At 37.1% G+C, this 26120-nt stretch overlaps 1 protein-coding gene across 5 annotated transcripts in view; it reads left to right on the top strand.

The window, feature by feature from the left end:
* The window catches only part of Gabra3 (gamma-aminobutyric acid (GABA) A receptor, subunit alpha 3), a 224244-nt gene extending 199305 nt beyond the window's left edge, over positions 1 to 24939 (top strand). For all 5 annotated transcript variants that reach the window (NM_001357815.1, NM_001357816.1, NM_001357814.1 and 2 more), the window contains 3 exons: positions 5959 to 6111; positions 12229 to 12440; positions 22631 to 24939. In NM_001357815.1, coding sequence (NP_001344744.1) covers positions 5959 to 6111; positions 12229 to 12440; positions 22631 to 22966 — 701 coding nt within the window. In that variant the 3' untranslated portion in view covers positions 22967 to 24939. The remainder of the gene's footprint in view (positions 1 to 5958; positions 6112 to 12228; positions 12441 to 22630) is intronic.
* The last annotated feature ends 1181 nt before the right edge of the window (positions 24940 to 26120 follow it).

Here is a 26120-nt window from a genome sequence, read left to right as displayed (position 1 = left end):
GTGTTAACTGTACTACTACCTTAGAACATGATCTTATTTGGGGATAGTGTAATATAAATGTAATCACTAAAGATAAGGTCATATTGCACTAATGTAATATAATTGTTTCTATGAAGAGTAAGCATGATCAGGTAGACTGTTTCATCTGCAAAGAAATGTCAAAGTTTGCCTGCAAACAAGTTGAAACTTGTAAGAGGAAAGAGTCCCTTATGGATTTTAAACAGAACCTGGCCCTCTGTAAGCCTTCATTTCAGACCTCTGAGAAGATACAATTGTCTTGTTTTAGTATATCCAATACTTGGTACTTCATTAGGGCAGCCTCAGCAAACTAATGTATCAGGAAACTCTAATTTTAATTTTCTTACCAATGATAAAATTAACACAAGCATGGTAGTGACATTAATAATGATTAATTGGTGGTCATGTAATATGTACTGGTCATAGCACTATGGACATATATCAACTCAGTCTGGCCTTGAGCAGCACTGTGAAGCAAGCAATATTGTTGTTCCAGGTCTCTGCATAAAGAAATTATGGATCAGATAAATTCAATGCCTTAAACGTGTATAGTTTAGTTCCCTCCACATTTACAATGTGCTTCTACTGCACCTTTTCTTACTTTTAGAGATATAACATGGGTTTGTTTGTGTGAAGTATATGAATACATAGTATACTTCACTCACCCTCTACCATTCCACTCCTCTACCAGATTCAATATAAGTCTTTGTTTCCTTGTCCTCTTTATTTCTAGAAGATTAAAGGTACATTTAGTTGTTTTGAATGGCATGAATACACCCTAAAGATGCTACATCCTAATACCAGTACTTGTGAGCATATTAGGTTATGAAAAGAGTGGTTATGATGGTATTTAATAAAGACAAAATCCTAGATCGTGAAAGGAGGATCAGCATAATTACAAAAAGTTTCTCATGAAGCACAAACCAGTCAGATATATGTAAAGCAGGGTTAAAGAAATACTTGTGGCCTCCTCCTTAGAATCAGCAGACAGAATGCAGCTTTAGCCAGTGATGTATGTGGGTATTAAAATATTACATTTCCTCATAAAATTGGACAAATTTCTGACCTGAAGTGTGAGAGCATAAATTTGTTTTTTAAATATATTTTTATTAAATGATTTCTTTATTTACATTTCAAATGTTATCCCCTTTCATAGTTTCCCCTCTGAAAACCCTCTATCCCCTCCCCTCCTCCCCCATCCTCTATCCCCCTTCTCCCCAACCCACCCACTCCCATTCCTGGCCCTAGCATTCCCCTATACTGGGGCATAGAACCTTCACCAGACCAAGGGCCTCCCCTCCCACTAATGACTGACTAGGCCATCCTCATCTACATATGCAGCTAGAGCCATGAGTCCCACCATGTGTTTTCTTTGGTTGGTGGTTTAGTCCCAGGGAGCTTTGGGAGTACTGGTTAGTTCATACTGTTGTTCCTCCTATGGGGCTGTAAACCCTTTCAGCTCCCTGGGTACTTTCTCTAGCTCCTTTATTGGGGGCCCTGTGATCCATCCAATAGCTGACTGTGAGCATCCACTTCCGTATTTGCCAGGCACTGGCATAGCCTCACAAGAGATAGCTATATCAGGGTCCTTTCAGCAAAATCTTGCTGGCATATGAAATACTGTCTGGGTTTGGTGGTTGTATATGGGATGGATCCCTGGGTGGGGCAGTCTCTTCTTTCCATCTCGGCTCTGAACTTTGTTTCTGTAAATACTTCCAAAAACAAATATTGCCCTCTGCTCAGAATTAAGATTTTAAAATTTGGCATTAGAACTCAAATGATATGTACTCACTGATAAGTGGATATTAGCCCAGAAACTTAGTATACCCGAGATATAAGATACAATTTGCAAAACACATGAAACTGAAGAAGAACAAAGACCAAAGTGTGGACACTTTGCCCCTTCTTAGAATTAGAAACAATCACCCATGGAAGGAGTTATAGAGACAAAGTTTGGAGCTGAGACAAAAAGGATGGACCATCTAGGGACTGCCATATCCAGGGATCCATCCCATAATTAGCCTCCAAACGATGACACCATTGCATACACTAGCAAGTGTTTGCTGAAAGGACCCTGATATAGCTCTCTTGTGAGACTAGGCCGGGGCCTAGCAAACACAGAAGTGGATGCTCACAGTCAGCTATTGGATGGATCACAGGGCCCCCAATGGAGGAGCTAGAGAAAGTATCCAAGGAGCCAAAGAGATCTGCAACCCTATAGGTGCAACAACATTATGAACTAACCAGTACCCCGGAGCTCTTGACTCTAGCTGCATATGTATCAAAAGTCGGCCATCACTGGAAAGAGAGGCTCATTGGACTTGCAAACTTTATATGCCCCAGTACAGGGGAACGCCAGGGCCAAAAAGTGGGAATGGGTGGGTAGGGGAGTGGGGGGGGGTATGGGAGACTTTTGGGATAGCATTGGAAATGTAATTGAGAAAAATACATAATAAAAAATATTTTATTAAAAAAAAGAAGTTGAAACAGAACAAAAAAGAAACACACAGAGGAAGTATTAAAAACTATCTTCTGTTGCGGTTGCATTTTTTCTGTATTGGGCACCATCTATTTCCATTTAGTCATTTATCTGTAGAAAGAGCCTATATAGGCTTTTAACTTTCATGTCTCTGTGTTTTCTTTATGCCTTTTTCATTCATTTTCTTGTTTTTGGATCCCGTATACATGTAGAGATAGCATAAACAATTGCAATAAAATGATACAATAATAAAAGTTTAAACTTCTTTTTTTTAATTAGGTATTTTCCTCATTTACATTTCCAATGCTATCCCAAAAGTCCCCCATACCCCCCCACCCACTCCCACTTTTTGGCTCTGGTGTTCCCCTGTACTGGGGCATATAAAGTTTGGAAGTCCAATGGGCCTCTCTTTCCAGTGATGGCCAACTAGGCAATCTTTTGATACGTATGCAGCTAGAGTCAAGAGCTCCAGGGTACTGGTTAGTTCATAATGTTGTTGCACCTACAGGGTTGCAGATCTCTTAGCACCTTGGTTACTTTCTCTAGCTCGTCCATTGGGGGCCCTGTGATCCATCCAATAGCTGACTGTGAGCATCCACTTATGTGTTTGCTAGGCCCCTGCATAATCTCACAAGAGACAGCTCTATCTGGGTCCTTTCAGCAAAATCTTGCTAGTGTATGCAATGGTGTCAGCGTTTGGAGGCTGATTATGGGATGGATCCCTGGATATGGCAGTTTCTAGATGGTCCATCCTTTTTGTCTCAGCTCCAAACTTTGTCTCTGTAACTCCTTCCATGGGTGTTTTGTTCCCAATTCTAAGAAGGAGCAAAGTGTCCACACTTTGGTCTTCATTCTTCTTGAGTTTCATGTGTTTTGCAAATTGTAACTTATATCTTGGGTATATAAAAATTAAAATATGAATCCTAATTATCCTCCTAGAAAATTAAACTAATATAATAATTTGTCAAATGGACATAGAGAGATGAAAAATACCACACATGGATTTAAGACATGGAAAACTACCTTCTGTGTAGATGAAGTTAATTTGTGACTTACATAGTCATCCATCATAAAAACAAATACACAAAGAAAGGCAGCAAAGGAAGGACTCATATAATCAACCTTAACATTAGTTTGGCAAACTATTCTACAGTTCTGGCTTGAATAATAGGTAACAATTATTTATAAAATATGCACCATATTTATTATTTAAAGCACAACAGTGATGGTACTCAATAAGATAAAACAAAACAAGACCAAAAAAAAAAAATAGAGCTTGCTAGTGAAAATCAGATAAGAGGATAAGAGAAGATGGAAAAAAATCCTCCAAATTTCTGGAAAGCTCAGTTCTGATTTTGACAGAAAAAAATATGAAGATATGATAGAAAATGCTGGCTACGTATTTCAAAAGAAGTTGCCAGTGAATTGATACAATGGATTACTTTTCTAAACGTCTGTGAATTTGTTAAAGTAGCCTTTCGTTTTCCCCTTGTCTTTTTTCAGTGAACACAGATAATTTGAAAAAATAAAACAAAACTTAAAGGCAGAAATAAGGGATGGCTCCTCAACCAGTAAAAACATTTAGTTCTCAGTAAGGAGATGGTTTCCATTTGGGACAGAGAAAGCAAGGCTAATAATGAAGAAAGGAGAAAAAAGCTTGAAGAAGATATGTTCAGCTACTTCAAACAAATGGTTGATTTGATAAATATTTCATAAGTAAAAGTATATTTGTCTCCATTTTTAGATTCATAGAAATATGAAATATTATTTCATAATTTTGCTTTAGAACCCAAGAGTTAAGAAGGTGTTAGGAAATCTTAACTTGAATATAAGATTGAGGATCTCTAAGAACCATGAATATTAAATAGTATATAGTAATATTAATATAGCAATTATATTTTATATATTAGATATTTCATATGAATTGGGAATATGCTTGATATTATGGGTTAAGAACTATGAAACTAAAATTGGTAAGGAAAAAATGTCAAGCTAATCAAAGTCCAACTCTTGGGAGAAGTAAATCCTAAACTCCTTATAAGGAAAGAGTAAAGCAAAGGTAACAGAAGAGGAGAATAGAGATCATGAAGGGAGAATAAGAGAAGGAAGGAAGAAGGAAGTCAGGTATAGAAACAATACAGGGACAGAGGAAGAATATGATGCAAAGAATTTTGAATATTTTAAATTTGGTCTTAGACACTTAGAGCTACTAGTTTTTGAGGTGGGATAATGTGCTGGAAAGTTCAGTTTGGAAGAGAATAGAAAATAGATAAAGTAAAATGTCAAAATGCCTGTTTAAATACCCAAATAGTTATGCCAAATAGCTGGATGAATATCTAGATCTAGCTACAGTTGGGAACCCCATGTTCCTGTTAACAAGCGATTACCACCTGGTTGGCTTAAAACAGACTAAATTTCTTGTCTCTCAGATCTGGAGGTTAGGAATCCAAACATTGCTAGAATTATTATTCTCTAGAAACGGTGAAGAATTGGTTCCTTGCTTGTTAGTAGCTTCTGCAGATGGCTAGCAATCTTTAGTGGTGCTTGAATTGAGGATACAATCCACTGTTCTCTGCCTCTGCTATTCATGGAAAATGGAGGGTTCACCTATATCAAATGCTGCTGAAAAATACAGAAGGCAAAGATTTACTGATTGATGTTAGAAGAATAAAATATTAATCTGGATGTTGTTTGTCATATCTCAGCAATCTATATTTTCATATGTATGAGAGTCTCTGCTTGTCTGTATGTACAGCACGTGTATGTAGGTGCTCACAGAAGCTAGAAGAGAGTATAAGCTCTCCTGGAGCTGAAATTTCAGGTGCTGCCTGATGTGGATGCTAGAAATTAAACCAGAGTCCTCCACAGGAACCTGTGCATGCTCATTTTATTTGATCCTTCTCTTTGGACCCTATTTGATCTTTTTGTTCTAAAAATGCCTGCAGAATAACAAAGCATAGTGTTAGCAAGAATAAACTGTAGACTAACCTATGTGGGCTTAATCTGGGGCACTACTAGTTATTAGCTGGGTACCTGTGCAAGGTGTTTGCACTCTTGTTGTTTGAGGCTTTTTTCACCTGTAAGATGAGGACCGTTGGAGTCCCTACTTCACAGGTCCATTATGAATATTAAATATTTTAATGGTTACATGAGTATGTATCATACAGTAAGTACTTTCTTTATAAAATGTTATTATTTCTTATTACTTAAATGAAAACATGATTTAAATAAACTCATCAGACTTTGCTCTCAGCAAGTTGTTGTGGTACATTATTACTGTATCTTTCACATCCAAAATACTATTTTGTAATTTTTCTTTAGAACTCAAGAGTTAAGAAAGTATTAGGAAATCTTAACTTGAATATAAGATTGAGGATCCCTGAGAATGACAGAATTGTGGCTCAAGTTGCTTTAACAGTATTTGTATAACTCCATGCTGCCTAATTTTATTCTCTGTCCAGGAGAATATGTCGTCATGACAACCCACTTTCATCTGAAGAGAAAAATTGGCTACTTTGTCATCCAGACCTACTTGCCATGTATCATGACTGTCATTCTGTCACAAGTGTCTTTCTGGCTTAATAGAGAATCTGTCCCTGCCCGCACAGTCTTTGGTAAGTGTTGCTTCCTGGAGAGTGGGGAACTATGACCCTTGCATAGGCACAGTAGAGGGGAGAAAGATGGCAGTTATGTCATCATCAGTTTCTGGGATTTCAAGCGACTGAATTTCTTTCTTTTTTTTTTTTTTCTTTTCTTCTTTCAAGCAACTGAATTCTAACAAAGAAAGGATCAAGGATAAAAAATGTTGAAGTAGTACAATTACTCAAATGTTCTTTATCTCATTTTGTTCTGGGAACCAGGAAAAATAATAGAGTCTTCAGTGAAAAATATACAAACTTAGTGCAGAGAATTTAAAAAGTCAAAGGTGGAAAACAAGCCTCAAATCAGAGAAGTAGACTAGGTCTTATAAGGTACCATTTTCATATAAAGATTTATTATATGCATATGAGCATTTTGCCTGTATGTGTGTGTATGCATGTGTGTATGGATGTATGTGCACTGTGTGCATGCTTGATGCCTGTGAAGTCAAAAGAGGGTAAAAGAATCTACCTGGAACTAGAACTATTGATGGCTGTGAGCTATCATGTTATCGATGGGAACGAAATACAGGTCTTTTGTAAAGGGAACAAGTGCTTTTAACTGCTGAGCCATTTCTCCAATGCCCAGAAATGATTTTGTGTGTATATAAATGACCTGTTGCATCTGCTCCAGCCTTTTGAGTGTGTAAATTCACTGATATTCAGTAAAGGCTGTATATACTTTAAATGGTTTCTCAAACAGTATGTAGAATCAGAGAAATTGACTTTAGAATGAAGTTACTTATATCTAGGAAGAAGTTTGCATATCATTAGCCCATTTTCCTCTGAGAATTAAAACATACAAAATATTTTCTACCTGTTTTTCCCACAGCAAGATTTTTGAAGCACAAAGATTAATTTTTTAGGCCATTGAACCACTGCAGATTCACAGACTGTGAAGCATGCACTCAGATATACCAGATACACATACAGAAGGCATTTCTACCAATACCTTGAAGCTATCCAATGTTGTTACATTAATAGTAAATGATGTTTCAGAGAGAGGTAGCACATTGGGTCAGGTCCAGAAGGAGATGGCAGCAAAGAAAGAGAAAGTTAAAAAAGACTAAGAAAGGTACAGCATTATAGAACTCAAGAGGAAAGTATTTAGTGTCAGGAAATAATCATGTGGAATGAAGGCCCACTATACATTTCTGTAAAACCCAGGTGGAAGCTGTCTGTTTATTACTATGATATACTCAGATGTTACTGAAGTAGAGGAATAACGAAGTTTATGGGTATGAGTGAAAGTGGTTGTTATTAGAAGAAAAAGCATGATCAGAATATTTTGTACAAAAATTATTTTCAATAAAATGTGGCCAGTTTAGTTGGGTTACTGGTCTTGGTAAACAAGTATCTTAGTTTTAAAATATAAAAGAGGGTGCTGATAAGGATTATAACTTAAGCTGTGAAATGCTGAATAATATCATCCAAAAATTCATCTCCAAGTCTCTTGTGACTGTATGTGATGACAATGAATCTCCAGATGTGACACAGTTGAAGATTTCAAGCTGGAGAGATTATTCTGCATTGTCAGGTATTTAACTACAGAAGAATAAGTGTTGTGATAAAGGAAGCAGGCCAGATTGAAAGATGATCTGTTGTTGTCTTGTAGAAAGAGGAAAACTCTCACTAACCAAGAAATGCAATTAATGAAGCTTTGAAAGACACAATAGATTATACCAGATCCTTCAGAGGAAGTAGGGCCTTGGTCAAGACTGACTTTAACTCTGTAAAAGTAATTTCTGGCTAATTGTGCCTAGATCCATATATACACGTTTGTGATGCTTTTAAGCCATTAGAGTTGTGATAACTTGTTACATCTATCATATGAAATTAAGACAAAAACCATCCCCCCAAATTCAATACCACTGAAGAGCTGTGACTTCAGTGTAAGAGAACATTAAGAAACTACACAAAACATATAGAGATAATGTGAAAACATTTTTATTTTGGCAAGGGATATGTGTGAAATTCATGTTTCCTTGAGAATTCAGAACGTATGTACAATAACTGCATTAATGTGAAAACTGCCAAGTTGAAAAGTTAATTTTAAAAGAACAAAGAGCTAAGAATAGCCAAAATAAAAACAGAGTGGAGAGACATGCCCCACAGGATGTCAAGACGATTAAAATGCAGCAGTCATCAAAGCAGCCTTGTATTGGCATAAAGAAAAGAAGAATAAGTAAAAGGAAATAAAACACTCGAGTGTGATTGTAAGCAAGCCCTTGTAAACAGAAACTTAATTTAGCACAAAGACCTTATTGGAGAGAATTACTTGAAATTATTCATGGACTTAAATATAAAAATTCCATATGTCTCAGAATAAAACATAAAAATGATACACTATGCATCTTTGGAATAAGAACTTCAATGTTTTAAGAATTTTCATAACCCTCCTAATCTTTTAAATATATAACTAATTGAATTGAATAATGTTATTAAAGTGCATTAAATAAAAATACTTCCACAAGAATGTATATATGTTTCATTCACAAAAATGTATCAATGACTGGTCATATATAGATACAATTGTATACATTTTCCCAATGAGGTCAAATGTGCAAGATATTTTCATCTTATTGTATATGAGCTATACCACAGTTTAAAATACAAACATGTAGGACTATAGATGTTGGAGTAATCAGATAGAAACTTTCAAATATTTATGATGAATATTTATAAATAAATGAATGCAAATAGAGAACATTCAGGGGAGAAGGTATATTGGTTATCATAGAATTTAAAAATACAAACTAACATCAATTTCTTTAAACATTGTTATATTACTCCTAAATTGAAAGATAGGTTAAACTATTGCAGATGCCAACAAAAGCTTGCTGACAGGAGCCTGATGTAGCTGTCTCCTGAGAGGCTCTGCCAGTGCCTGGCTAATACAGAAGTAGATGCTCACAGTCATCCATTGGATGGAGCACAAGGTCTCCAGTGAAGGAACTAGAGGAAGGACCCAAGGAGCTGAAGGGGGTTGCAGTCCCATAGGAGGAACAACAATATGAACTAACCAGTACCCCCAGAGCTCCAGAGTTCTTGTGCCTCTAGCTGCATATGTAGCAGAGGATGGCCTAATCAGTCATCAATGGGAGCAGAGGCCCATGGTCCTGTGAAAGTTCTATGCCCCAGTATAGGGGAATTCCTAGGCCAGGAAGCAGGAGTGGATGGGTTGGGGAACAAGGGTATGGGGGAGGGGATAGTGGATTTTTGGAGGGGAAACTAGGAAAGGGCATAACATTTGAAATGTAAATAAAGAAAATATCTAATAAAATAAATAGATCAAAAAATAGAAAGATAGGTCAAAAGAAAATGAGTAAAATGACAAAAATATGAAATGTACAGAGAGACTTGTCATGAGATTCACTGAGTAGGTACAGCACAGAAGAATGAGAGAAGGAAAAGAATGGTTTCAACAATTTGAAAGAGATAATAGCCTAAAACTGGTACTATCTCAAGAAGGATATAACGTTACAATTCCAAGAAAAGCTGGTGAACGAATGTAAACTTGAGATTGTTATCATTATACTTTCCCTGGAAGAAATACTGATGGTTCTTCATGCAATGAAAGGAAAATTATCTTAGAAGGAAGGCTGACATTGTTAGTGAAAATAATAAAGGAATGAGTTATGGTGACTGTGTATTGAATATACAAATAATAGCAGTGACTTATAAGGAAAATACTATAGTCTACTGTAACCTATGTAAGTTGATGTGGAAAAATATACAATACTCTATATACTTTCATTATCAAGGAAAATATCAATTAGCACTAAAATTTCATAAATGAATGATGCATGCTGACTAAAATATATATTTTCTGAGAATGTTAAATATGCAACTACTTTAGAAAGCCTTACAATGTCATATAAGCATAAATGTATTCATATAATATGATCCTCCACCTCCATTGCTATGTATTATGAAGAGAAGAAAAACATATCTATATAAATACTTAATGCAATTTGTTTAGACACTTTTATAATAAGAGTTGGATATTGAAAACAATTGAGATGCCCGTTAATAAGTGAATAGATAAACTAATTAGGTTACCCTAGACCTATGAGTTCACTCTGAAATCAATAAAATTACTCTCAAAATAGATGAAATAAGAACAAACCTAAGCTATTGTACTGAATTATTGTACCCAGACACAAATGAACACATACTATACGATAATGACATAAAACTGGGGGTGGGGGCAGAGACCAAGTAGAGATCTTAGGTACATAAAAGAGTCTATGAGAAAGAGTTTTAAAGACTGAGGACTCATGTTAATTCCCCTCATCATGCATGCAGTTTGGTAGAATAGACATATCTTAACAAGTAAGTGTACTAGAAATACTCATAGGAAATGAGGAGGTCAGCCAGTTCTACCTTAGTCATTGAAGAAGGGCTTTCTAGAAGTCTTAAGAGAGAATCACCATGCAGCTGGTTCTCCTTTTAAAATCTCCAGGAAGTGTATGGAATGATTGATTGAGAGCACTTCCAAATCTGACCAGCTAAGAGCTCTCCATAAGGTGACAGGTCTAATTAAGCACCAAAAGCTAAGTAAAACTTTCCATGGAGATAAGGCACAGAAGCATTTATGGTGGAGGAGAGTTGCTATAAATGTGCTCATGTGGATGTGCATTTGTTCATAGCCATGAATGAGATAGCTTATTTCTCCCATAAAACTCTACTTCCTTTTTAAATCTAATTTTACTCGAGAACTTCATACATGAGTCATGGGTATGCATGGCTCATACACTCCTTGGTATATTAGGATTGGTGAGGTCTCTTTGTTTATAAGTACTAACATTGTAGCTGACCCTCACATTGGTAAAAATGTGTTTTTGCTACACAGCTTTGATGCTATGTTTGTTTTAAAGTATACCTTTAGGGTCTTTGTTGAAAATTCTTCTCCAGTCTAGATTTTCATGTATATAGAAAATGTGCAAGTAAGGAATTCAAAGGGCCAAGACAAAAGAAGAGGCACCAGGGGTGATCGGTTGCTCACATGCCTTACTCTCCCAGGAGAGTTAATAGACTCGGTGAGTCTTCTGGTTGCCTTACTCTGTAATGTCTCTTCATCCTGTGCCCTACTTAACCCATGAACATATTACCCATCCTCCTCAGCTTTCTAACAATCAGAAATATATTGTTATCATTTCTCCTTCAAATTTGATTGACTTTGAGAATATGAAAGTTCCAGGGTATCTAACACTCACAGATTGGCATAAAGAAGGCTCAGAGAGATTAAAGGAATTCTAAGACAAAAAAACAAGTAAGTGGCAGCCAAAGAAACTATGGTTATGTCAAAGTTCACAAAATACAGATTTTTAAATAGTTTTGAATACCCAGAAAGCTCGGAAACTCAAAATTTGAAGCAGTGACTGAAACACATTCCATATTAGTTTGTTGCATTATCATAACATCACAAAAAGGAGATATGGAAACCAGATTGAATTCAGACCTATGCTCTGAATCATGGCCTCAGTTTTAGGATTGTCAAAAGAAAATGACCAGGACTCGTAGAAAGATGACCAAAAGGAAGACATGAGGAAATCACTGGTCTACATCACTCTGGAGATGAAAAGACTCTTCCTGGGTCTCTTCAGGCCTATCCTGGAGAAAGGGGAGTATAATTTCACTTCCCGTTGGGTCACAGAAAGAACTTTGAGGTCCATTAATAGGCTAACCATTGGAGGGAACAGATTTAGGTCAAAAATCTTCCTAAGAAGCTCTATTACAATAAATGGGTTACTTATTCTTCAGCAGAAATGCTTAGAGACTAGCAGATAGCTATACAGTAGATTGAAGAATCTTACTCTAATGGCAGATGGAATAAAATATTTGCTAGATTGATCTATACAGCCTTGATATTCTATAAAATTTACTTAAAAACAGGCCATTACTTGAAGCAAAGGAAAAGCAAAAGTTTATTACCGAAATGTACAGCATGCTGCTCCATAGACAACACAACTTGAGGGCCCTTACTGAGTGAGATGAAGAACTTCCTTTCAGAGGGAAGTTGGTGACCTTCACCAAGTACACTGCCAGTGTCTTCCAGTTGCAACTGGCTCTTGACTTTTCTCTCCTCAGGTGTCACCACTGTTCTCACCATGACCACCTTGAGTATCAGTGCCAGAAACTCTTTACCTAAAGTGGCATACGCGACGGCCATGGACTGGTTCATAGCCGTCTGTTATGCCTTTGTATTTTCTGCACTGATTGAATTTGCTACTGTCAACTACTTCACCAAGCGGAGTTGGGCTTGGGAAGGCAAGAAGGTACCAGAGGCCCTGGAGATGAAGGTGAGTGGAAGCAAAGGAAGGGCTGAGAAGCACTTCCTGAGAGATCTGTATTGGGACCAGAAGTGAGTAGCCTGTAGCCCGCAGGAACTCAGCAGGGCTATGTTCTATTCACTGGGGTCATCAATACAATTCTCAACTGGAGTGCTTCTTGGTAATCTGGCCTTAACTAGGAACAATTAAAAGACAGCAAATAGCATGTAGTGCTTATGTCTTCTGGTGTTGGATTAAATATAAATGTGATGATGCTCCTGTACTCTGGAGAAGCTCATTGGTACTTAGAAAGCCGCCCAGAATCTTGGAGTCTTATTACATCCACAGCACAGTCTCTAAGACCACTTCTACCTCTCATTCTCCAGAATATCCACATTCCAGTAAAACTGAAGTACTCATCATTCCTTCCAAGTATTTCCAACTAAAACATTCCTTTCTCTGTAGAGCCTGTCAGGATTCATAAAGACTGATCTGTGTATGGGTACTCTGATATTAAAATAATTTAGTTCTATTAAAGTTACTAATTTGCCTCCTTAGTAGGTTATACACATCTTGAATATTGTAGCTTATCTGAATAAGAATGAAAGCTGAAGAGATGTTGGCTAAATCGGTAGATAAAGAACAGAGTCAAGATAAAAACACTGGATCAACAGGAATTAATCATGAATGAGATCAAGTATATCTTTACACAATGGTTTGAATGAATTGAGGTATCTAGACCTAAATGTATGTCTTAGTTGGTGTGTTAATTCTGTAAAGAGACACCATGACTACAGCAATACCTGTAAAAGGAAAACATTTAATTGGAGCTGACTTACAGTTCAGAGGTTCAGTCCATAATTTTCATGGTGGGAAGAACAGCATCATGCAGGCAGACATGGTGCTGAAGAAGTAGCTAAGTGTTCTACATCTACATCTGTATGCAGCAGGAAGTGAACTGGCTTGAACTTCTGAGACTTCAAAGGTTACCCCTAGTAAAACTCTTTCTCCAATAAAGCCATACCTACTTCAACAAGGCCACACCTCTTGCTAGTGGTACTCCCTATGGACCAAGTATTCAAACACAAACTATGGAAACTATTCCTATTCAAACCACTATAATGTACACTGTAGCATTCTAAAAAGTAATAGAAATACAATCCAATAATTATTCTTCAGAGAATAATAGATAAGATAAATGGCACTGAAGCCATTCAAGCTGGGGTAAAACGTATATTTCATAGAATAAAATGTTGAGTTAGCAATCTTTGAAATAGACTGTAATTGCTTACCTAAACAGATACTTAACTTTGGTGTAAATGAAGAAAAACTGTCTCTAATTTTCTTGACCTACTCTCCTATAAGGTTTTTGTTTATTTTATTATTGTACTTTCTCTAGTTGTTACTTTTTTATCCTTGCCGTTCATTAACCCTTCTACATCTTCACTTGTCAGTTATGATCCAAGAATAATGACCTCATCTACAAAACATAAGGAAATTCATATACCTAACCTACTTCTCACACTTTCTTCTCTATTCATTGCTCAACTTTGTACAAGTAATAGTGATGGCTTGTCAAGTTTTATAATATTTACCTCATTTTTGCAGCTATAATTCCTGTCAATATTTAGTTATATTTTTACATTTAAGTGTGTTATTTTCTCAGAAGTCAATATATCCATTTTCCACTAATTTCTTAGTTATCTTAAGGTTGTTGTCTAGAAGTTTCTTAAGGACTTATTGGAACCATATTTCCCACTTTCTTGCATGTGCAAGATATCTATCACACGTCTTTGTAGTGAATTATACTTCTGGTTAAGTTTGTAGTTCATATTCTCTGTCTAAGATGTTGTAGGAATCACTTGCTATTATCAGCATTACACTGGATGGTGTTATACAGCAATAGAGCATACTTGGAAATTTCTCATATCATTAAACATTTGGTTTATGGCATATATATATATATAATGGATTTTATTTGTTCTCTGAGAGTTTCATGCAATGTGTTTTGATAACATTCATCCTCCTTCCTTAGTTTTCAAATCTACATGCCCTTACCCATCCATCCAACATTTTTTGTTTGTGTGTATGTGTTTAAACCTTTTAAGATCAATTTGTATTGTCCAATAATCTTAGATGTGTGATCTTCTGCAAAATAGGAAGGGAAGGGACATTTCCAAATTTCCTTTATGAAGCTACTATTACCCTGATACTAAAACCCAAATAAAGGTCCAACCCCCCAAAAGAAAATTATATACCAAAATTATAGACCAATATCTCAGATGTAGGTATTGATGCAAATAATCTCAATAAAAATCCTTATACACCTAATTAAAATAATTTCAAAAAGTTTATTTTCCATGTTCAGGTAATTTTTATCCCAGAAATGCAGGGATGGTTCAACATATGTAAATCAGTAAATATAATCATAACTAAACTACTGAAATGACATGATTATATCATTTGATTCAGAAAAAGCTTTTGACACAAATCCAACATCCTCCATGTCAAAAGTCTTTAAGAGACTAGGGATATAGGAGACATATCTCAATAAAGTATAGACCATATACAGGAAGCCTCCACCCAACATCATCATAATGGGAAAAAAACATTAAATAATTTTCACAAAAACAAAACAAGGATGTCAAATTTCCTTAATCCTGTTCAACACAATACTTGAAGTCTTAGCTAGATCAATGAGACAAGTAAAGTGGATCAAAGGAAAAATAGGAAATGAAAATAGGCAAGTCAAAGTGTCTTTATTTGTAGATAATATAGTTATATATATAAAAGTCCCTGAAGGACTCCATCACAAAACTCCTACCTCTAATTAAAAAAAAAATCAGCAAAATAGCTGGATACAAAATTGAAAGACATTTTATTTTAAAAGTTGTAAAATTTTGGTTTTCATATATAAAGAAAGCTTTATTGATATCACAGACTTGTTCTGTTATCTTCCTAGACATACCAATTATATATACCAGAGATTTTTGTTGTTTTCTATATATACCATTTCTTCTATAATAATTAACTGCATTAGTTTTCATTTAATTTCACTGCCATTTTCCTCAAGCCTATCTTCTATGTCTCTGATCATTTTCAAAAATTCCTATTCACCTTTTTTTTGTTGTATCTTCTTCAATTACATATACAACATACTTTTTTGAGACAGTCTCTTGCTTAATAAGTTCACTAATTTGGTTAGATTTACTAGCTAGTGGGTCCCAATAATCTCTTTTCTCTACCTCCTCCATATTGGGATTACAGACACTTGATTCTATTCCTGAATTTTCACATGAATTCTGGAGACAAAATTCAGGTCCTCATGTTTGCATAGCAGCTTGTTCACTCACTGAATTCTCTCTCTCTAACCCAATTACCTTATATTTATTTCATGATTTTTCACATCTTGCTTTCATGCTTTCCATTTTTCTCTTGTGTGTTCTTCATCAATCTTTACTGCTCATCTTCGTCCCTCTTGCAGCACATTTTGCATCAGTTATTACTTTAAGTTGTAATAGAGCAATTCTTTACTACCTATTATGTGTGGAAACATCCTTTCAGGAAGTGACTCAGAGGATGATTAGGAGAGGGGTGAGCACTTGAGAGTGATTTGTAGTCTTTGTAATTTGAGCATCATTTTCTGTCTGTCTAAACTCCTTTGTAATGATTCTGCTTCTAAGTAACAAGCTTTCCTTTCTCAGTTGAAAGCACTCTTTATATTTGTGTTTGTGTGTGTGTGCCCCACCCCCCATGCACACACACCTTCAACTACCCAATTGGGGCTATATCCTTTATTTTTTGGATGTTATTACTACCAGTATTGTATTTAAAGATAAGGATCATTTGTTTCTCCTCATAGCCAATGCTAGTCACTTGTTGAAATTCTTTTTTTGGGCCAGAACCCAAAAGCAACAGACATTTTAAGTGTTATCATCAAAAGATTTAGGGCTTGGGATTAAGTAAAACAGCCCCCCCCCATCCAAAGAGTAAAGATGACCCAGGTCTAATAAACAAAAAGTTCTAGAATATATTGTTAATTAGATATTTTCAAAGAAGTTAGATCAATATCTGATATAGTTTATGTTTATTAAGGACAAATTATAACAAACTTATGGCTAATAAACTGATAGAACTGGAAATGCCAGAGTTTATCAAGATGCTTAATTAACTTTTAAAATTCTTTTATCTTATATGTATAATTAGTTAAGTACACTAATGCATGGAGTGCTCCCCAGAGGCCAGAGGTGAGAGAGCATCAAATACCCTGTGACTAGAATTGTGAGCTACCATCTGGGTGCTAAGTATTGAACCTAGATCCTCTGCAAGAAGAGCACATCCTCTTGAGCCATCACTTCATACCCATCGATTAACTTTCTGTTAGGCTCTGTGAGGGATAGAAAATACTTAAAGTAGTACAATTAGGCTGATATAATTTTTTGACCAATTGAAGTCAATCAGAATTCATCAATGGACAGACATTGAGCTGGCCTGAACATCGGCTCTTGAGGATGATTCATGGATTTATTTTAACTCCAATCTCTCAACATGCTGTCCTCTGAGACTCAAATTAAGAAATACAAGGTAGAAGATTCAAATACATAATGGTTGTTGGGAGGATGATTAATTTTTGAATTAAGAATATGAAAAACTTATGAAGTTTGAAAGGACAGATTAAAATTAAGAGACTAAGAACAAAAAGGAGACTAAGAACAAATATTAATTCAATTCTAAGAGTTAGTTCTAACACATGAAATCATAACAAAAATTAGTTCTGATTTAAGAATACTTTCATATGTACATATGTGCCACCCTCTTTTTCTGGGATGGAATATTTCTGTGTTGCCCTGGTTGACATTCACCTAGTTAAACTTTTACCTAAATCTTCAAAGTAGGTAGAATTTCTGACATGTATCATTACACTCAGTTTTGCAATCACCCTTTAAACTTTTCATTCACTCTCTTCAATCCATAGTCGTATCTTCTATTAACCTAGAACAAGTCATTTCTCTTCCAAATACAAGATGCTTTTATTTAAAGAACTTGTTTGCTCTTATTTGGGTCTTAGATCACCTCCTTAAAGATACTTATTCTTTGTTTTATTAGATATTTTCTTTATTTACATTTTAAATGTTATCCCCTTTCCTAGTTTCCCCTCCAAAACCCCTTATCCTCCCCCCCCCCTCCTGCTCACCAATCCACCCACTCCTGCTTCATGGCCCTGGCATTCCCCTATACTGGGAACCTTCATAGGAACAAGGACCTCTCCTCTCACTGATGACCGGCTAGGCCATTTTCTGTTACATATGCAGCTAGAGCCATGAGTCCCACCATGTGTTTTCTTTGGTTGGTGGTTTAGTCCCAGGGAGCTCTGGAGATACTGGTTAATTCATATTGTTGTTCCTCCTATGGGGCTACAAACCCCTTCAGTTCCGTGGGTACTTTCTCTAGATCCTCCATTGGGCGCCCTGTGCTCAGTCCAATGTTAGGCTACAAGGATTCACTTCTATGTTTGTCAGGCACTGGCAGAGCCTCTCAGGAGACAACTATATCAGGGTCCTGTCAGCAAGATCTTGTTGGCATCCACAATAGTGTCTGGGTTTGGTGGTTGTCTATGGGATGGATCCCCAGGTGGAGCAATCTCTAGATGGTCATTCCTTCAGTCTCTGCTTCACACTTTATCTCTTTAACTCCTTATATGGTATGTTTCTCCCCCTTCTAAGAAAGACCAAAGTATCCACACTTTGGTCTTCCTTCTTCTTAAATTTCATGTGATCTGTGAATTGTATCTTGGGTATTCCGAGCTTCTGGGCTGATATCCATTTATCAATGAGTGTATACTATGTGTGTTCTTTTGTAATTGTGTTATCTCACTCGGGATGATATCCTCCTGATCCATCCATTTGTCTAAGAATTTCATAAATTCATTGTTTTTAATTGCTGCATTATACTCCAACTGAAGAATGCCGAATGGATGAGAAGTACCTAAAATATTGTTCAACATCCTTAGTCATCAGGGAAGTGCAAATCTAAATAACTCTGAGATTCCATCTCACACCAGTCAGAATGGCTAAGATCAAAAACTCAGGTGACAGCAGATGCTGCCGAGGATGTGGAGAAAGAGAAACACTCTTCCATTACTGGTGAGATTGCAAGCTGGTACAACCACTCTGGAAATCAGTCTGGCAGCTCTTCAGGAAATTTGACATAGTACTACCTGAGAACCCAACTATACCACAGAAAAATTTTAAATTGATCCTGCCTTCCTCTATCATTCTTTACCTCATTTAAGACAGAGTCTCTCACTGAACCTAGTGTCACTAATTCAACTAAAGTGTCTAGGCATCAAGCCACAGGAACTCTCCTGTCTTCCCAGCACTAGGATTTTAGTCTTCTTCATGTGCTGCCATACCTAGTTTTTACATGGCTATTAATGGTGTTAACTTAGGTCTCCCTGAAATATTTCTTCATCCTCAAATTGTCTTTTGGTTTTTTTTGTTTGTCTGTTTGTTTTATTTTTTGTAATTAATCTTTATCTTTGAATGCTCTCTCTGAGTTTTCTGAGGGCAAGGTCTTTGATTAATTATAAATTTTTCAAATACAAACATTATGTAAAGTATCATAAACAGTATAGTATGGATAGTTCCAATTAGATAGGCAGAATTAAACAGTATGCTTCATTATATTAATTAATGAATATATTAATTAATTATATTAAATAAATAAATAAATAAATGCAGTTGTGTAACTCAGTTCCCAATTCCAGGTTAGAGCTCAGTACTTCAGGGAATAACATTGTAAGAGGACAAAAAGTTGAACTGCCAGTCACATCACATCCACAGTGAAAAGCAGATAGAAATGAATGCCTACTGCTCAGTTAATTGTCTGTACCACTTTAGGGCCCAAGTCTAGAGAATATTACCAACCACTTTTCTAGTGGGCATTCCCGTATCAATTAACACAAGACCCTATATCCCAGAGATTGCCCATGGAGTAACCTGATCTAGAAAACCTCTTACTGAGACTGTCTCCCTAAGCAATTCCAAATTTTGCCAACTTGACAATTAAAACTACTATCACATATAGAGATATATGTATAAAATTTAAATTGTGGTAAAACATTTCTGTTTTTATTTTTATTACTTAAATATTGTTTTTGACAATTTCTTATGTGTGTGCAATTCATTTGGTTGCTGTCACCCTCACCCTCTCTTATCTCCTTCCCAACACTGTAGTTTTTAAACAATGAAAAGTATAATCCAATAATGTTAAGCACACTCACAATTAATCTCCAGAATAATTTTAATCTCAAAAAACTTAACATTCTCCACTCATGAAAGGACAACTTCTCTGCATCCTGCTCTGACAAGGCAGGTAGAAATGTAATAATGACTAGAATGTCATATTGGAAGTGGTAAGAGAAACTAAAAGGTAAGTTTACTTTACCATTTAAATAATCTGTGATTAAATCAACTGTTGCATCTCTTTACCTATAGAATATAAAGTGGCTAAGGAAACAAAGAATGTGTTCATAGCCACAAGTGATTGTTTAAGACCCAGTCATAAGCAGCTTATAACATGACTAAATGTAAATGCTTTTAGTAAAGTTAGGGTAATGTTTTCTTCCCCTTCTGTTTTTCCTGCTTTGGCTCTTGTTTTTTGTCTACCCATGGAAAAAAAGAAATTACCAAGCAAGCTAATAAGCAGGCAAAGAAGTAAAGCACTATTTTATTTAATAGCAAAAGCATTTAGCAGCGGGACTCTATTCATACGATGACTTTGCTAATTATAAATGAGCCTCATGTAGTATTTAAAGCATTTATAATGTTCTTAGAAGGCTTTGAGCTCTGTGCCCCTTCTGCTTGTAACAATGTAACTACAATCATCCAACAGGAAGAAAAGTATTGCTTTTGAAATGTCTTATTAGTCAGACTTTTTATTTACTTACATGAACACCCCCTTATCTTGCACAGTCTCCCTCCCCTTTCCCAACACTCCCTGCCCCTGACTGAGAACACTGATGCTAAAACATAGACAGACAGAGTGTGGCATACAAGCCCTTTCAAGAACTGCTCGTTTCTATCTGTACCTTCAATTCCTGCAACTATTTTTGCCCATGCTAACTGTGATTCAGTCAGAGCAAACTCCTTGTCACCCTTCAACAGTGTTCTGGGCTTCTGCCTGGCCTTTGCTGCACTATCATCTGATGATTCCGTTTAATATACAGACAGGAAACCCCACAGCTTTTCTTGAGCTGCCTTTCCCACACCTGCAGGCACATTGACAGCACTTTAAACAGTTAGGACTCAAGTTACACGTTATGACAGTCATGCGTTCACAGGCTCTCTTCAACAATACACTGTTGTGAGCAGTTAGGAGAAAGAGACTGAAGTACAACTCCCAGCCTTTCCTCTTAACCCTAAATATCTAGCATACTTTTTGACCTTGTTATTCAGTAAATGTAAAAAGGTGATTATTTTATTTGGATCAGGAAAATAAATGGCACTGTGGTCTAATGGCAGAAAGATAAAAGTGATAAGAATTCTGAAGAAAGAAAGTAATAAAAGGGAGATGCAACAAAACTGGCAACAAAAGGAACAGGAAACTTAGGAAAGAATTCAGGAAAGATCTGTTAGAGTAAAGAAGTTAACTCTATGTTCTCAAAAATGGCATAAAACAAGACAGGGGTGTCTGAAGAAGAGCTGGAGGGAAGACATGGCAAGAGTTTCTAGGTTCTGAAGTAGGCCACTGCCTTGGGTTGCAGCTAGGAGCTAGCTTGCTCCTTTGGCCACCTTTCCACACAGCATCTCTATTGCAGCATTAATTATTATTAAGCATTATTATTATTAATAATTATTATTAAGCATTAATCATTGTCTCCTTTGTTTTGCAAGATGGCAGCCCCAGTGCAGCACCACATAAACATGAGTGTGTGTGTGTGTGTGTGTGTGTGTGAGAGAGCATGACAGAGAGAGACACAGACAGAGACACAGTCAGGGAGACACAAAGACAGAGAGAGAGAGAGAACACTTCTTACTGTGTTCTGGAGATAGTTTATGCTGAAAATAACCTCCTTCTTGGGAAGGAGGCTGTGGTTCCTGTCAGCAGCCTAACAAGAGTGGGAAACCTTTGTACATACCCTGCTTTGATAAGCACCTTTATAGTACATGAGAACAGCATGCTGTTGTGATGATGCATGTAAATACTCCATATTATTTATTATTATCTTTAAGATAGAATGACTTTGCAGATTCACCAAGCTCTCTTCTTCACAGGAGGTGTGCCCCTTGACGGTCGCAGCCTTTTGGAGGTTTTTCCTCGGGTAACCAAGAGTATCTTGTGCTATAGAAAGCAGCACAGACTATGTATGGACAGAAGTCAGGAAATCAGATTGCTAGTATGAGTTCTGCCATTTAATCTGAGGCTGACTTACATATCAAGTGGGACTGTCACCTACTCATAGGGTTACTATGAAGGATGAAATCATAGAGTCTATAAGACCTCCCATTTCCTATCAGTTCCCACTGCCACTCTGCCCTGATCTCATCAGTCTGCCAGCTATTTTCATCTTCAGTTTACAAATGAAGAAACAGAAGCTCACAATGGAAATGTGGTTTACTCAAATGCATAGAACTAGAAAGCAAATCTTGTAGGTTTCTTTCTGCTGCTGTGATAAAACACTCACCAAAAGCAATGTAAGAGAGGAAAGGGTTGATTTGGCTTACACTTTCATGTTACAGTCTATTACCGAGGGAAGCTGGGGCAGGAACTCAAGCAGGAACTTGAAGTAGAAACTATGGAAGACTATTGCTTGCTGGCTGATCTGAAGGCCCATGTTTAGATAGCTTTCTCATTATAGTCTAGGACCCTCTGCTTAAAAAGTAGTGATGCCCATAGTGATGTAGACCCATCTACTTCAGTGAACAGTCAAGACAACTCCCCACAGACAGACCCAAAAGCCAACCTTGATATGGACAATACCTAAATTGAGACTCACTGCGTCAAGGGGACAGTTGGGGCTGACTAGGATAGTCAAAATTGCGCATGCAGGTTTTCTGTTTTTAAAATATATTCCCTACATATAAACCTGACTACTTAGTAGGTTCCTTAACACCCCTCATGGTTCTTCTTCCCTGCAGTCTCTGAGTGTATTTGTGCTGTGAATTCATTCTCTTTTGTTTGTTTTGCTCTCCCCACTTCCCCTCTTTTTCTGCCTCTAGAAGAAAACACCAGCAGCTCCAACAAAGAAAAACACCACCTTCAACATAGTGGGTACCACCTATCCTATCAATCTGGCCAAGGATACTGAGTTCTCCACCATCTCCAAGTCTGCTGCTGCTCCCAGTGCTTCTTCAACTCCAACAGCGATTGCTTCACCCAAGGCTACTTATGTGCAAGACAGTCCTGCTGAGACCAAGACCTACAACAGTGTCAGCAAGGTTGACAAAATTTCCCGCATCATCTTCCCTGTGCTCTTTGCCATATTCAATCTTGTCTATTGGGCTACATATGTGAACCGGGAATCAGCTATCAAGGGCATGATCCGCAAACAGTAGATAATAGTGGCAGCACAGCAACCAGAGCACTGTATACCCCAGGAAGCATCCAAACCCGAAACCCCAGGGCTCCCCTCATGTTTCAGGATTCTTTTTAACCCTGTTCCAAACTGAGTGTAATCACTTTCTCAATTCGTATTCATGAGCCTCAATGAAAATGTAAAACAGAAAAATGACTTGTCCTTTGAACATTGCTTGGATTGAGCCAAACACTGCCATTTGTCCAGTTTCTCATCTTAGTATGCCAGTCTACCCCAGCTGACCGCACTGCATGTGTTTAATTTCACTCTGCCCACTGGAGAAAGGACAGGAGACTCTACTTCTAGTGGAAACCTTGGCGGTGTGAGGTCTAGGGTGTTGAGATCCAGGAGCACTGTTGACTGGGGCTTCATTGGATGGTTCTGACTCACTACAGAGTCGGCTGGGCTATCTCATATAATCTTACTTACCTGATACCCATTAGTGCTTACTAGGCATATGGCCTACCTGGTAGAATGGGAAGAAGTCTATGGAAACTTCTGAAGTAACCAATAGTTTCTTGCCTTGGAGGTCAGTGGGGGACAATTGATGCTTACCTCTGTCAAACATATGTATATGAGAGACAGAGAAAGAGACAGAGAGACAGAAAGACAGAGAGAGAGAGAGAAAACTAGTTGGGTCATTCCAACGTTAGAGCAGTGGGCTCTATTGTAGTTTAAGTCAGCCCCTCAGGAAAGTAGTGCCTGAATATATGTCTCCTTCAAGAAAGTCCCATTGCTTCAATAATATTGAGCCCTTTATAGCCAGTTGAGTATTGCTTATTTTGGATTCATGGCTGCCTACAAAATCTTCCAGGAAAAAAATGAACAGACATTTTTGAGTTAAATTAAAATGGTACATGTACAAACAAAATGATCTAGATCAAATGACTACACAAGAATTGTTCAAAGATGGGGAATATAAGAAACTCACTTTCCTGCCAAAGCAATTAGTCAAATTGTAGATGGAATATGATGGTGGTGGCTAAAGGCTAAATCTGCCTCAGAAGAAAGGGCCACAAACAGATTGTATATATGGTGTCCTCTTTCAGGCCCAGTCACTTTGTTCCCCATTATGTCAAGGACTCCTTACCTGATTTGGATGCCAGTTGTAATGAGGTGTGAATTGTAGAGTCATAGAAATACCTGTACTTATTTTTTGAGTCAGTTAAATCATGAATTTTATTACCAATTTTATAATGTATTAGAGGGCATTTGATCTCATGTGTTCTTAAATGTGAACAAAATGAACAGAGGCAATTTTTATAAGGTAGTCTCAGAAGTTTGAATAATTTGCCTTTACCTCTTACAAATGTCTTTAATAAAGAAATATTCCACACTCATTTCCAATGTGAAGGAATAGCTGAGAAGCTAGGGCCATTTTGACCTTAGAACCAGCACAGCCATGGAGGGCCCTCTGGATTATGGAGACAATTTGGACACTACAAAGGTCTTTTAAAAGGTAACAATATATTACCCAAGAAGATCACTTCTAGTAGTAATGGCTCAAAGGAGTGAGATTGTTTAGTATAACAGCCTCAGCCACTTTGGATCTGAATAGCTCAACTAGTCCAGCATATCCTTAAGGTCAAAGGTAAAAGCCACAAATAGCACCACAAGCAGATTCTTCCTGCCCACTCACTGAGCAAGGCTCCTAAGGGGTGTATCATTAGCTGCTGGTTGTCTTTTCATCCATCTTTCCATTATTCCCTGCTTCCTGCCATTGTTGGGATAATGCATGCCAGTCCCATTATTCTTAAGACTGTGTCTGTAGGTAAACTTATGACTAGAAGAGTGTAGTCTTGTGGATGTGTGGGGATGGGGGGTGGGATGGGGGGCTGTCTTAAGGAATTTAGAATGGAAGCCTGATCTTTGCCTCTCTGTAGAAATTGTGTTTTAAAATGCTTTGGTGCAATGTTTAGCGGCTGTTCATTAAACTCTTTATGAATTGAACTTGTGCTGGAATACTTTCATTGGTTGTTATTAGTCTTACAGACAGTCACTTTGACATCTACTCTGGTACCATCAATTTTCCACTTCTTAACACCATTAGAGTATAGTGGGAGAGGGTATCTCCAGGGAACAAGATTGGTTACAGTGATCCAAAAATGGATCCTATGTGAAAATACAGCTTTGAATGACTCAAGGTCATCCTTAACCAACAGGAAAGAGGAGGAAACATCTATGATGCTCCTCTGCTAAATTCACCAAGTCCTAAGAAGTAGAGAACAGTATTTTCATTGCTGTTCTAGACACTTTTCCCTTTCTAGTGAGTACTGTTTCCATTCAGCAATAGTTTAAGTCAAGTGATTGAGAACATGTGAGTGGCTAAACAAGATGTTAGGCATGCAAACCAACTTTCTTTTTTCATAGTGTTATGAGACATCTTAAAAGTAAAACTAATCTTAAGAGATATACTTGAGAAATTTATCTGGCCTCTGAGAATAGGAAAAGTTGGAAGAGTGCAGCCTGTCACACACACACACACACACACACACACACACACACACACAAATTATTCTCCAAAATGAAAGAAGGACTTGGGCACTGTTACTCATTCTAGCTCTATGATCATGTAATAGATGCTACTGTTACACAAAAAATAAAATAAAAAAAATAGTGATACAGCAAAATGCCAAAAGTAGCCATGCTTATAAAATTCCTCCACACAATATTTAATTCTTGTTTCCTCAACAACATTCTGAAGTCACTTTTCCTCTGAAAACTAATTGATTAGTTTTAGGGGGAAATCACCAGCTGTTGCCACCAACACTTCTGGTTGCTGAGACCAGTAAATCTAGGCTTGAATATTTTATGTTACAAACCGTGTGTGTGTGTGTGTCTGTGTAGAAGGGGGATGAGAAAAAGGAACAGAAAAGGGGGAAAGAGATTAAAAGAAAGAAGGAAATAAGAGGAAAAGGAAAAAACAGTGGGAGGAGGTTCCCAGGGCAATAAAAGTACCTCCTTGCACATGGTAGGTGCACAATAAATGTTTACTGAATGAGAAGATGCTAATTACGAGAACCACGTGGAGGGGGTTCTTAATAGTCATGTTGGAGAAAGCTGATGCTCTATCTATGATCAGTAGATATCAGTGGAAACAAACAAATATAATGTGCACCCTTTTGAAGCAACCC

This window comes from Mus musculus, chromosome X, assembly GCF_000001635.26.
Source record: "Mus musculus strain C57BL/6J chromosome X, GRCm38.p6 C57BL/6J".
Classification (NCBI taxonomy): Eukaryota; Metazoa; Chordata; class Mammalia; order Rodentia; family Muridae; genus Mus; species Mus musculus.
Note: the sequence above shows the minus strand (reverse complement) of the source record. Positions and strands in the feature narration are given on the sequence as shown.